Source organism: Microtus pennsylvanicus, chromosome 2 (genome assembly GCF_037038515.1).
Source record: "Microtus pennsylvanicus isolate mMicPen1 chromosome 2, mMicPen1.hap1, whole genome shotgun sequence".
In the NCBI taxonomy this organism is placed as follows: Eukaryota; Metazoa; Chordata; class Mammalia; order Rodentia; family Cricetidae; genus Microtus; species Microtus pennsylvanicus.
The window spans coordinates 152,574,547-152,587,980 of NC_134580.1; the positions used below are offsets into that span (position 1 = coordinate 152,574,547).

General features: G+C 52.1%; 1 protein-coding gene across 3 annotated transcripts; it reads left to right on the plus strand.

Moving 5' to 3' along the window:
- The first annotated feature begins 8,417 nt into the window (after window positions 1–8,417).
- On the plus strand, window positions 8,418–13,055 carry Birc7 (baculoviral IAP repeat containing 7). 3 transcript variants are annotated; one of them, XR_012909818.1, is made up of 8 exons: window positions 8,477–8,926; window positions 10,149–10,248; window positions 10,606–10,684; window positions 10,764–10,809; window positions 11,521–11,634; window positions 11,964–12,035; window positions 12,215–12,396; window positions 12,867–13,055. XR_012909818.1 is itself a non-coding variant. In XM_075963962.1 (8 exons), the coding sequence occupies exons 1-7, from the start codon at window positions 8,578–8,580 to the stop codon at window positions 12,389–12,391; spliced, it is 954 nt and encodes a 317-aa protein (XP_075820077.1). In that variant the 5' UTR covers window positions 8,477–8,577; the 3' UTR covers window positions 12,392–12,396; window positions 12,867–13,055. The 3 variants fall into 3 exon arrangements, 2 of the variants coding, with proteins under 2 accessions (XP_075820078.1, XP_075820077.1); XM_075963962.1 differs by having other exon boundaries at window positions 12,198–12,396; XM_075963963.1 differs by lacking the exon at window positions 11,521–11,634 and having other exon boundaries at window positions 8,418–8,926; window positions 12,198–12,396.
- The last annotated feature ends 379 nt before the right edge of the window (window positions 13,056–13,434 follow it).

Below are 13,434 nucleotides of genomic sequence, written 5' to 3' on the forward strand. Positions count from 1 at the left end.
GCGGGCAGGAACAGCGGGCGGTAGCGGGGAGGTAGCGGACAGGCTGAGGGGTAGCCAACTCCAATGGCGGCCGCGGCGGCGGGGACGAGGCTGCGCGACGTCAGCGCGCGGGGCAGGCCGGGAGCGCCGTCGAGTCGCCACCATTGCGCCTGCGCGTAGTCTCTCCTCGCCCAGAATTTCGCGCTTGGGACTCAGTCTCGCGCTGGAGGGGCGGGGCCGGACGGGGCGGGGCGGGGCGAGTCGGAGGAGGAGGAGGAGGAGGAGGAGGTGGGTGTCTGTGGCTAAAGCTACTCCTGTCCCACTGGCACAAGAATTTTGCCGGTGCTGTGCAGGCCTCCTCGGCTGCCGTGGGACAGTCTGCCCTTGAGAAGGGAGTGCCAGTGTGTGACCAGTTTAATCGCCTTAGATTCTAAACCCGATTCCATCACCCAGGAGTAAAAGACTAGAGGCCTTTGAGGAAGGCTAGACAGCCTCCTTTCGGCTCCAAATTCGTGGGGAAATTCCGTTCATTTTTCACACACCAAAGAGTCTCCAACAAAGAACTCACTCACCCCACCAGACATTTACTTTCAAACAGGCTCCTTGCTCAGTGAACTTGTTACACACACACACACACACACACACACACACACACACACACACGGGGGGGGGGGGAGAGAAAGAGAGAGAGAGAGAGAGAGAGAGAGAGAGAGAGAGAGAGAGAGAGAGAGAGAGAGAGAGAGAGAGAGAGAGAGAGAGAGAGAGAGAGAACACTGAGGCAATGGCTCAGTAGTTAAGACTACTTGCTGTTCTCACAGAAGACCCGGGATTGGTTTCCAACAGCCACACTGAGGTTCACAATTGCCTGTAACCCCAATCCCAGGGGTTCCAAAACTCTCTTCTGACATCGGATGTGCCATGGTGCACGCGGTGCACAAACAGACAGGCATACACACATATAAAATAAATCTTTCAAATATATTTTTAAAAAGACATACTAACTTTTATTTTCCGTGTTTTGACTGCTTGTTTGTAAATGCACCACATGTGTACCTGTGCTCAGGGAGGTACCAGAAGAGGGTGCCAGATGCCCTGGAACTGGAGTTACAGATGGTTCTGACCCCCAAATGTGTGCTGAGAGTTGAATTCTCTGAAAGAGCACCAAGTGCTCAAGCCCTGAGCCATCTCTCTAGCCTCTTTAAAATATTTTTTAATATTTATTTATTTATTATGCATACAATATTCTGTCTGTGTATATTGGCTGTAGGCCAGAAGAGGGCACCAGACCTCATTACAGATGGTTGTGAGCTGTCATGTGGTTGCTGGGAATTAAACTCAGGACCTTTGGAAGAGCAAGCAATGCTCTTAACCAATGTTTATGAGAGTGTTTTGCTTGCATGTATGTATTAGTGTGTGTGCGTGAATGTATGTATACATACAACATGTGTGTGCCTGTGCAGGTCAGAAAAGCTGTCTGATTATCTGGAACTAGAGTAGCAGGCATTTGCGAGCCGTCATGGGAGTGAGTCTTGGGAACCAAACATTGGTCCTCTGCAAGAACATTGCTAGGCACCAGCACCCAGATGCACCTCCCCATTCCTTCCAGGGAGTGTTTGGTCCCTGGCTTTGCTGTAGTAAATGTTCTAGCCTCTGTTACACGTCATTGGTAGAAGGATACAAGAGGAAAAATGATTGGATTGAAGGGCATTTTTCTGTTAGTCATTTTGTAGATGTTAGATGCCCCCCACGGAGGATGTGTTGAGTCTCCAGCTAGGAGAGCTGAAGGATGGGGCCCAGAGGGTATAAGCCCTGTATTCAAATGACACCTGGCTGGAACAAGCCTGTGCTGTGTGCTGGGTTTAGCTCACTCGAGAATTGGCTCTAGCTGGGCCAGCAGTGAAGACACCTGTCCAGGTAGATGCAGCCCCCCACCCCTTCTCTATGAATGTCCTCTTGGGAATGAATAACCCCCCGTAGCAGACCTCCCTCTGAACACCCTGTCCTTCCATACTTTCCGGGGTGTCTAGTTTGTCTTCCAGGAAAACCAGCTTGTGATCTTGGGGCTCCTTCTGTCCTCGCCCCTCAGCGGCAACTTTGAGAGGCTCCTGTGAATCACAGCTCTTCTCTCTCAATGTCCACCAGTCACTTATCCAAAAGTACTCGTTGACCACCTATTTTATGCCTGGGATATACAGAGTACTGGAGTACCAGTGGTCCCTGCCCTTGTAGCTCCCTGTGGAGGGATGCTTTCACAGTTCAGCTCAGCCTCACTCTACACTGACTGACCACCAGTTCACAGGCATGGGGTCAGAAAATGAGCCCGGTGCTTCAACCAGACACAAAAAGGATGGCTTAACCAAGTCACCACAAATCAGACCTGTGATTTGGCAGGCAGCCAGGACAGGGAAGAATGAGAAGAAAGAATGTCCCTGAATTGGGCTCTAGGATGTCCCTTAATGAGAATCCAGGTGATAGCCAGGCAGTGGGGGCCCACCCCTTTAATTCCAGCACTTGGGAGGCAGAGGCAGGGGGATCTCTGTGAGTTCGAAGCCAGCCTGGTCGACAGAGCGAGTTCCGGGACAGGTTCCAAAGCTACAACGAAAAAATAGCAAAACAAAACTAGAATCTTGCATCCATGACTGAGTGCAGGTGCTTGGGCCAGCATATGGCAGATACATCACGCAACCCACCTCTCAAAAGCCAAGCAGCTCTGTGGTCTTGAACCAGAAAGCAAACCTCCAAGAAATCAGAGCAAATGCCAGGGCACAGCCAGCCAACCTGAACCTCAACTTACTCACGAACCTCAATTTACTCATGAACCTTAACCCCTGCCCAACCCCCCCCCCCCATTTTTTTTCCCCTCCACATGGCACCCAAGGACCAGCAGACTAACTTGGACCAGAAACTTAGCATCCACTTAGGGTGTCATGGCCTATTGACATGTCATGCCTCTGTGTTTCCAGGAATTGCAGTTAGCTTCTGCTACCACGGTTGTGCTTGTCTGTCTCCCAGGACAGTACCTAGGATGCAGGTACTGTCTCCCAGGACAGGCCTAGGATGCGGACATCTCCAGGATAACAGCTTCAAGGCTGAGGAAGAACAAGCAGGGTATGTGATACTCTAGGATCATGTAAGCCTCAGGTCTTGACCTCAAGTCATGAAACAACACAGGCTCCTGTGAGAGGCATCTTCATTCAACTCATGTGACAATCAAGTCTGGCTCTCATCCAAGGCAACATGAAAACCAGGAGCTCTGGTTCAAATAGCGAGAAAGGTTTTCTCCTCTTGACCCTCACCAGCTCCCTCTAAACCTGCCATAAACTGTTTGTTTATTTGATTTTTTTGTTTGCTTATTTTTCAACCAACTTGGTATTTAATGTCATGCTTCCTCAGATAGAATGGTGCTGACCTTCAGTCACCCAAGCCCCACCCTGCAACATCCATACAAGGACCTCTAATATACTGTGCCCACATCCAGGCTCTTGCTGGGACAAGGGGTGGCCTTAAAAACTGATTCTAGGGGAGATGGAGGCTGGGCTGAGCTGAGTCCCCAAGTCCTGCCCCAGCTTAATCACCTCAGCAGGTGGCACTTATAAAACAATTTCAAAGACTGTCCAGAAAGTGGCCACAGCAGTATTCTAGGTAAGAATCATCTGTTACAAAAGGTGCCTGGGAACCACAAGAATCCCGAGGCCCTGCTGGAGATGCACAGAGCTGGCATCACAGGAGTCAAGTGATGACTGTGCCAAGTGGGGTTGGCAAGGATCAACAGCAGAGTGAGCAGGGCTCACCCTGGAGAGGGGCTTGGGGCCCAGCTGGGACAAGGAGTATATGAGGATGCTTGCTCAGCTTGTGAAGACTGCTGAAGCTATTAACCTGGAGTGAGGGCCTGGCCAAACGTGCAACCAACGCCCGTCCCCAAAGGATAAGAGCGACCTGGCCAGAGGGTGGGAAGACTGTAGGAGACTCTCCTTCATGTCTCCTCCATGCTCCCCATGATGACCAGCAACCCTTCAGTCTGGTAACTGCATGTTGATATCAATTCAGTCCTCAGCCCTAAGCTGGTGCCTTTGGGGAAACGAGGTGCACTTACCCTCACTTCGTCCAAGGCCATCGTTACTGAGACTTGTTGTCGTCCCTGAGAGGGAGAGGCCTGCAAATGATGGCATTATCTGAGCATATGGATCAAGCTAAACCCGAGGCCGTCCACCCTGGGCTTTCGCTGAAGCCTCCAGCACCTATTAACTGGTCTCCTGATGTCCACACTCCCTCATGTTCTTACAGTTCCCAGATTCTGGTTACAGGTGCCTCCTGTCCCTACAGCCCCCACACCCCGCTCCAGAGTCCCTCAGCTATCTTCCAGGCATTTGGACCCTTGTTCTTGTTGTCACCTTAGAATCTCACAGCATTTCTGAAGAGTAGGTGGCTAATTCCGCAACTCTCTAGGAAGGACCCGTGTTGTCATTCCCTTCATATCCAGTAGGGTGTGCTCTGAATCAGGCGTTATGACCTCAGGCTCCCCCATCTTCCAGATCGGGGAGATTGACGTTCATTCCGTGGGCAGTGGGTGAATGCTGTGACTTTCTGGGCTGCTCTGTCCCACAGCACAGCCACTGACTTGTGCCGCGACTGAGTACTTGGAATTTAAGGACTGTATTTTCCCATTTTATTTCGTTTTAGGAAGACTCAAATGGCCACACTTAACTAGGGTTCAGGCCATGTCCCTGGGAGAAGTTGGAGACCTGTATGCGTAGCAGACTCACAGAGGAGCCTAACACTCAGTTCCATTGAGCCTGGTTATCTACAACCCCTCCAGCAACTCTGATAAAGATGAATTAGAGGAAGTAATGTCTAGCTTGTTTGTCCCTTACAGGCTACAGTTCCCTCTTCCTTCCGTGCAGTCCTTCCTGAGGCCTGGGAGCTCCCTGAGCTAGCCCTTCTTGAAGTCAAACCCAACTTTACCCTGGATTCCTCCTTGTCTGGAGGCTGGGCCCAGACGTACACAGTCTGGAAGGTTGACCTGTGGGACATTTGGGATCCCCTGGACTTTGGGAACAGAAGATGCTGCCATCTCAGCTGGCCCGTGATGCCTACGTGTTCTCCTTTGGCCAGACACCTCAGGGTCTCTGGAAAATACACTTAGAGTGCCCAGAGGAGTGGCCTTTACAAGCAAGTCCAATGTCAACAGCAGGATACCCGACACTGGCATTCATGCTTCAGCCTGTGTGGAGTCTACTCTGTAGAGCTCAGAGCAGGACAGAGGATCTATAGAACTATGCAGAAAGAATCCTCTTGGTCTACAGAGGGGGCTAGTGCATTGGCCTTCCTCTGTCTTCCTTCTCTTTCTCTCATCCCTTCCCCCATCACATCCAGGAACCCTCAGGCCTCCCTTTAAGGCTTCGACCACACAGAGGATGGCACCAACTGTCCCCACACTCTCACACTGGGTCTTAGCTGACCCAGAGTCACATCATTGCTATGCCGTGAGCTACAGGGCCTTGCCAACTACAGTCTGTCATCACCTAGGTGCTGCCTGCATTGACAAGGGACTCAGCTTGCAGTGTGAGCTCATGGTGGGGACTTAGGCATCAGGTAAGGCATTTGTAGAGACTAGTGCTGTTCTTATGAGGTCCCAGCATGAATGCATCTGACTCAGACACCCAGGGGTTTGTTTCCAGCTCCTTCCACACACATCATGCTACTGCTTGCCTCTTTCACAGGCCTCATGCGCTGCTGAGAGCGCTAAGACCCCCATTCTGTGGTCCCAGCTAGAGGATGTTCCTGTCTGCCAGGAGGACTCTCAAACAGGAAAGAGGGGCTGGCTCAGTTGCATGCTTGCGATCCTGACTGGGAGAGACTGTCCTTTGTCAAAGGTCCCCAGGCCCAGCCAGCAGATTCAGAGTCCAACGATCAGAGCCCCAGGGACCTAGGCCTGGACCTGCACAAAGAAAGAGTTTGATGACACCGTCCATTCTCCTTTATCAGCCCCTTTGACCCCAATCCCTGGGAACCCAGTACAGCAAGCCCTGGGAAGGCAGGGCTCTGGGTTCAAATGCGAGAGCTGTGATTCTGCCCTTTTGCTTGCAAGTAGAGAGAAGGGCAGAGGTTGTGAATGCCTGGGGGTGCCCTAGAAAGTTCTATGGCCACAGATGGAAGTATCGGCAGTACATGGGCCTAGCAGGGAATGAGACAGGGTCCTGAATCCTGCAGTGTTGTATGTGGGTACATCTGCTGAGCTGGTGATGGCAGATTCCCCGGGGACTCCAGCCCTGCAGATCTTGATCTGGTATGGAAGGGAGTAGGCTAGGCTACCATTTCCTTGACTGATCTCCACACCTTCCAGGGAACTTGCTTCAGTTTTCACATCTCTGAAACGATGAAAGCCCGGTTTCTTTCTCAAAGGGCCATGGGGGTTCTGTGAAGCTTGTTTTTCCCGGGGCATTCTAAAGTCATATAACATTGGAAAAGCTGCCCATGGGCTCTGCATGCCACTGGAGCTCTGCTGTAGCAAGTGAGCAGGGAGAGATCATAGACATGGTTGGCACCCAGATCTTTCCAAGACAGGTGCCTCCTTGGGATCCTGCTGGCAGGCCAGGCCCTATGAAGCAGAATCCAGGATGGTGTCCCCCTACCCCTGAGAAGGCAGGCCTCCTGCCCAATCTGTTCTGCTCTCTCTATTCCTTGCAATAATTGTAATTTTTATATATATTTTGAAACGGGGTCTTGCTTTAGCTCAGGCTGAAATAGAACTTGCTGTGTAGTCCAGGTTGGCCTTAAATCACAACAGTCTTCCTGCCTTAGCCCCATGAGTGCTAGGACTGCATGTATGAGCCACCATACCCACCTCACAGTGTCTCACAAGCCTCACCCCCTCACCACCTCTCTCAGTATCTACCCCTGATTGAGGGACTATTGGTAGTTGACAGCTGCTGGGAGAGGGGTGACCCCTGGTAGGTTGACCATGTTCCAGTGGATGTTGCCACACCCACAGATATATGGACAGCACAATTGGACATTTAAAAAAAATAAAAAGAGGAGTTGAAGTTGGGAGTGGAGAGATGAAGATGGATCTGAGAGGAGATGGGGGGAAGTAGTAGAGGTGAGTATGACCAAAATGGACTTCAAACTGAAGTTATCCTTCCTTCCTTCTTTCCTTCCTCTCTTTCCCTTCCTTCCTCCCTCCCTCCTTCCTTCCCTCTCACCCTCCCTTCCTCCTCCTTCTTTTCTTTCTCTCTCTTTCTCTCTCTCTCTTTCTTTTTTTTTTTTTTAAATATTTATTTATTATGTATACAATATTCAATCTGTGTGTGTTTGCAGACCAGAAGAGGACAACAGACCTCGTCACAGATGGTTGTGAGCCACCATGTGGTTGCCGGGAATTGAACTCATGACCTTTGGAAGAGCAGGCAATGCTCTTAACCACTGAGCCATCTCTCCAGCCCTCTCTCTCTCTTTCTTTTTCTCCTTCCCCCCTTTTTAAAAACACGGCTTCTCTGTGTAGCAACAGGATTTCTCTGTGTATCCCTGGCTGTCCTGGAACTCACTCTGTAGATGAGGCTAGCTTCAAACTTGGAGCTCTGTATACCTCCAGCTCCTGAATGCTGGGATATAAATATAAATGTTCATCATGCTAGAAGCTTCACCGGCAGTGAAGAGCTACTTGCAGGTGAAGGGTTTGTGCAATTATCTGAATGCAGTGTCAGCTGGGGCAGAGCTGGCCTCTTGATCTTCTTCGCTCCCCTTCCAGTAATCCTGAGGACTTTCGTTTTACTAACCTGTAGCTATGGCCTCTCTAGAGTCATGACCCTCCTCTCTGTTCTGTTAGGTCTGTGGCAATGGAGTCCCTCACTTGGGGCAGTTTAGAGGAGACCAGGTCCCTGGGACCAGTTCTGAGGCAGAGCTCATTTAGGGAGACAGTAACCCCTGTCCCGGTGCAGATGTCTGGCCTGGAGCAAACAATCCAAACCTCAAGCTCCTCCCAGGGCACGCCCCACCCATGATCTGACTCTAGACTGTCCAGACAGAAAGAGGTCAACTTGAGGCCAGACAGGATAGGTGGACCGAGCCCAGCAGGGACCTCCTAAGTACTAGGGAACAGGATAAGCAGGTGATGTCATCCTCTAACATCAGGACAGGCTTGGTATGGAAGAATGTGGTTGGGGCTGCATACACTCCTGGACAACCTAGCTCTCTAGCCATCCTCTGGCTCTACCTCTACCCAGAACTGGACTCTGAATGGCTGGAGTCCCCCTCCTCTATGATTTTGTCAAAGTCTAGGACTTGTTTCCAGAGGTTTGGGGGATATTGTTGGAGAGGTCCCCAAGCTCTGCCCCTCCCCCTATTTAGAGACGCTTTCTGTCCTGTGGAGTACTGCCTTTGTTATGCGCCTGCCAGGAGGCCCCGTGACACTCTCTCGCTGCAGAGAGCACGTGGCTGCCACTCTGGCCTCTTCCAGAGAGTGGCGCATCCCTGGACACTACAGCATCTGAGCGTCTAGTGGCATCGGCCTCCAGTTAGAAGCAGGAGTCACCAGAGCTTCTAGAAAGGGCTAGAGTCAGGAGCTGGAGATAAGTCACCAGGCACACTCCAGGGTCGGTGATGTTCTCTCCTGCAGACTGGCTCCGAGCTACTGAGGGTAGGGCCAGGGACTTGTCCTGTGGCCCAGAGCTAAGTCACAGGGAAGACAGCAATGGCTCCACCCAGGAGCAGAGCAGACCTTGCAGTGCGGGTAGCCATGTCCTGGGCCAGGACTGCATAGATGGGCAGATCTTGGGCCAGCTGCGCCCCCTGTCAGAAGAGCAAGAACCCTCTGGGGCTACCTTCCTTGGGGAGCCTGCTTTCCCTGAGATGGATTCAGAGGATCTCCGACTGGCTTCCTTCTACAACTGGCCACCCACTGCTGGAATTCAGCCCGAGCCATTGGCTGCTGCTGGCTTCTTCCACACAGGTAAGTCTTGATGTCTTTCTGCTGTGGTCTGGATGCTATTTAGTACTCTTCCAGGTCGAAGAGTTCTGTCCATCCCTGCCCTGAGGAAGGAGCTAATGAAAGGTAATCCTGTCATCACTGCTTGGCCAGAGCGTGGGGTCCACCCCAGCTAAAGTCACTATGAGATCCTGGGCTTGTGCTGGCCTTGTCCTGAGGGCCCCTCAGCAGGTGGGGGTTTCACCTGGATTCGATGGTTCTGTGGGTCCCCCACACTACTCAGGGATCCCCACTGCCGTGTGGGAGCCTTGCAGACTTGGTTACAGAGGTGATTAGTTCCTTTCATTCCAGGACTCAATAAGACAAAATCAGAATAGCTTAAGCATACTGATTTGTGCCCATCTTGTAGGTAATCCTCCAGGCTAAGACAAGGACCAACTCCAGACAAATCCTTTGAGTTACAAACAGCCCACTCCTTTAGCTTGGACTGTTCCTCACTCAAGCTAGGGGTCAGGTTCTGGCTCCTTCTCTGCCTGGCTGAGGAAAAAGAGGCAGCGAGACTGAGGGGCTTTGTAAGTATGAACATAGCCAGAGAAACTGTCACCAGTAGGGCCAGCAGGGGAGGAATCAGTAATCTTCCTTACACTGGTCAAACAGGAGTCCACACTGATACAGGGTGACTGGACACTGGTTATGAGAGTTAATGGCTGGAACAGCTAGAGCATCCTTGAAAAGAAGTGTCCCTGAGGCCGGCAGGTGTTAGGAGGATTTTGTGGACTGTGGCTGTCTGCTGTGAGATCTGCCTGTAAGCAGTCCTGTTCCCATGGTTGGGGGAGGGGCAGAGAGCAGAGATGAGGAAGGCCTGAGCCATCAAACCAAGCCTGGCTATAGACTGGTATGGGAGGAGTCACCTCTTTATCCTGTCTCTAGGAATCCTTCTTGGATGCCTTGAATCTCCAGGCTACAGAAGCTCCAAGCCTTTGGCCCTACCCTACCCACATGCTTTCAGAACAACATAAATGCTAGCTCAGCCTTTCCAGAATATTCTCGGGCCCCCCTGACACATACCCCAGGCATTGCTTTTATTTGCCTTTGAGACAGAGAGATGCCCATGGTACCTTGCCCCCTTCTTGTTAACCTGCTGGCAGACCCCAGTCCTGACTGTCCGAGCTCTGAAGGTCATGGAGGAACACCCTGGGGGTGCCAGCTCAGTGGGGTTACAACCACGTGTCTCTGCCATACCCAGGCCAGCAGGACAAGGTGAGATGTTTCTTCTGCTATGGCGGTCTGCAGAGCTGGGAGCAGGGAGATGACCCCTGGACAGAACATGCCCGATGGTTCCCCAGGTAAAGGCCAAGTGGATTGATGCAGGTCTGATTAATGGAAAGGGCCCTAAAGAACTCTGCCCAGTCTTCCCATCTTCCACAGTCCCGGGATATCAGAGTAGCAGACAACCCCGCTCTTCATGGAGCTTTCTCTGGAAGGGCCGCTATGGTGGGCATTATCCTGCTGCTATCCTTTTCTAGGTGCTCAGAGTCCATCTCCTGAGTACCAGCAAGTCCCCCGCCCCCAGAGATACAGCCCTGCCTGCCTGCCATAGGGCGTAATGGGTTCCATGGGAACAGAAAGCATGGCTCATGGGGCTTGAGTGTGGCAGTGGGGCTCTCAGAGTCCAGTCCTGCCTTCTGAGATCTCTTCCCCAGGTGTCGGTTCCTGCTGCAGTCAAAAGGAAGGCACTTTGTGGAAAGAATCCAGGCCTGCGTCCCCTTGCTTGGCTCCTGGGTAAGTCCATCTGTCCTCAGGACTGGGGGTTGGCAGTCCCTTGCTTTGTTTACTTACGGCATTGACGGCTTTCCCACAGGACCAATGGGAAGAGCCAGAAGATACGGTCTCTGCTACCCCCTCAGGTGAGATACCCTGATAGAGAGCCCTTGCTGTTTCATTGGTATTTGCAGCCTGTACATGGGTAAGACTGTTGAGTGCACCCTCCTGCCAGTCAGCAGGGAGGGACTGTGCGCACGTGCTGTGTGTCCAAGGCATAGGTCAGGTCACTGCATTCCCTCGGTCCCACCGAGTAGGTTGCTAAAGGCACCAGCCAAACCTGAGGATGTAGCTGGGCTGGTTCTGCTGGGCACAGCTTCTGAAAGCCAACTGAACTGTAAGGAGAAGCCTGTTGAGCAGAGCCCCGGAGGACACAGCTTTCCAAATCTCTTCCCTGGGCCCTATAGGACAGGGGTCTGAGGTAATTCAGGGACCCCCGAGGGGACTTCTGACTTCAGAGAGCACCTGATGTGTTTGCTACCTCTGTGGACACAGGCAAATGGCTCTCCACCCTCACTTCTGTGAGACATGACATGGCAACACAAACCCATTTCAGAAGCACATGCGTCTGTGGGACACTCTGGTGCTCGGCGGGGCTTTGTCTGCCGTCCTCCCCAGTGATGGTAGCACCTCTAGAGAGAGGCTCTGAAAATGCAGTATCCTTGTAAGAGACAGACTTTCCCCAATGCCTTCTGGGAATATGCAGATGTGTGTACAGACAGAGCATGCCACAGACCACCAGCCTTTCTCTGCACCCCATAGATCTTGGGATCTCTCGCTCTCTCTCTGCCTTAAAGATACTAGGAGCATCCAGGAATGGAGCCAGAGCCCAGCTGTGCCCAGCACAGCCCCTTCACAACTGATGGCTAACTTGCTCCAGGTGGATGAGGGCCAGTCGGCCAGGGCCAGAGGTAGAGCCACCCCTTCTAGGCACTACTTGCCTTTCCTTGTCTTACTCCTCTGGGAATCCAGGCATGCCCAGGATTTGTTTCCTGTCCCCTCCAAAGTGCAATCTATGACTCCCTAGTCTAAGGGGCTTGGCAGGCAGAGTACCCTGGTGGAAGGCAGGCTCCTTGGTGGCCTCCAGGAAGCTCATGAATGGCAGTGGAGTGCCATAAAACCTTTCTGTTCTCTAGGACAGTACTGGAACTTAGTGGCTGCTAGACCCTCTTTGGGCAAGGCCTCCCTTCCCCAGAGAAGCTAGGCCTTGATTAAACCCAATTCTACTAACTGTGTACAGCTCCTGCCCATGGAGGCCCTGAATTGTTCACATCCAGAGGAGAGACACAGCCTGAAGATGTCAGTGAGCCAGGTATAGTAGGGATCCACCTGAGGTGGATGGGTCACCTTCTTTCTTGGAGGAACTGAAGGGGAACACGGGGGATAAGAGGGTGGGTCTGTGTAACAAGTGCATTCCCCTTGAGGAGTCCATCTCTTGGGCCCTGAGGGTGCTGGTGACTTCTTGAGTCCCCAGGAGCTGGGTCTGTGCAGGAACAGTTGCGACAGCTGCAGGAGGAGAGAACATGCAAGGTGTGCCTGGATCGAGCTGTCTCTGTAGTCTTCGTGCCCTGTGGCCACTTAGTCTGTCCTGAGTGTGCCCCCAACCTGCAGGTGTGCCCGATCTGCAGAGTGCCTATCTGCAGCTGTGTACGCACCTTCCTGTCCTAAACCAGGTAAGGTGCAGGGTCTTCCCAGCATCCTTCCTCAGCCTGGGTGTAACCTCAGCGTCTTGCTTCCTAAGACTGGCAGTGGCATTCTACAGATGGCCAAGTCACACTTCTCACTCCTTCCGCCAGTCAGTCCCACTGTTTGGAATCCTTCATAGGTGGGGTCAGAGGGAAAGAGGGCTGGGGGACACCCCTTGTCTAGCTGGTCATCAAGAGCCTCAACTAGGCTTGGAGAGGCCGACTTCAGGGGTACATGGGCTAGATTGGGGCTTGGTGGTCATGCCCAGGATGGGGCACATGAACCTCAATTGTTGCATAAATGTATCACACCCCGTCCTTGCTGAGAGATGGGAGCCATGGCCTTCTTATGCTCTCAGAGTCAATGTGTCCCCAAGATGTGTCTGATAATTCTCTAGTAGAGTAAAGTGGTAGGCCAAGGAACCCCTGGAGCCAAGGACCTCCTTTCCTCCCTCCAGGTACTGCAAGATGGGCACCCTGCCTGCCCCAGCCTGTCCCAGACCACATAGTGGGTCTGCTGGGGACACTCGGTATCGACCACAAACATAGCACAGCGTGGAAGAAGAGTTCCTGGTTGGTGTGAGGAGTGCTCCTGTTGTAACTTTGGAAACCTATTTGAAGATAATAAAGTAGAAGGTCTGACCTCAGTGCTCAGCTAGGCTCTATACCAGATACCCCCTCCTCATCTCCTAGTCCATGCTGAGCCGGTCTATGCTGCTTCTTGCCAGCACAGCAGCGCCTGTCCAGTGTCCAGACACCTCTAATCGCTTCCAAACGCTTCCCCGCTTGGGGAAGAAGAAACACTCTTTCTGATCTCAGTGATCTAGTACTGTATTCTACCCTTTCAGAATAGACCGGCTTCAGGTGCCTCTTGAGACCCCACTTCTAATTACCCACAAACTTTGTATATTTCCTAAAATGGCAGGTGTTCTCAAGATGCTTGCCCAAGGTCCTTTTTTCTAAACAGAGCCATCCACTTTCTAGAAAGAAGAGTCTATGTGGCATTCCCAGGCTCCATGTTTCACC

Bases quoted from the DNA above. Each gene is read 5' to 3' on its own strand.
- Birc7 (XM_075963962.1), top strand. From the start codon at position 8,578: ATGTTCTCTCCTGCAGACTGGCTCCGAGCTACTGAGGGTAGGGCCAGG. The intron at 10,249-10,605 runs GTAAAGGCCAAG...TCTCTTCCCCAG, and splicing joins CATGCCCGATGGTTCCCCAG to GTGTCGGTTCCTGCTGCAGT. The intron at 11,635-11,963 runs GTAGAGCCACCC...AACTGTGTACAG, and splicing joins CCAGTCGGCCAGGGCCAGAG to CTCCTGCCCATGGAGGCCCT.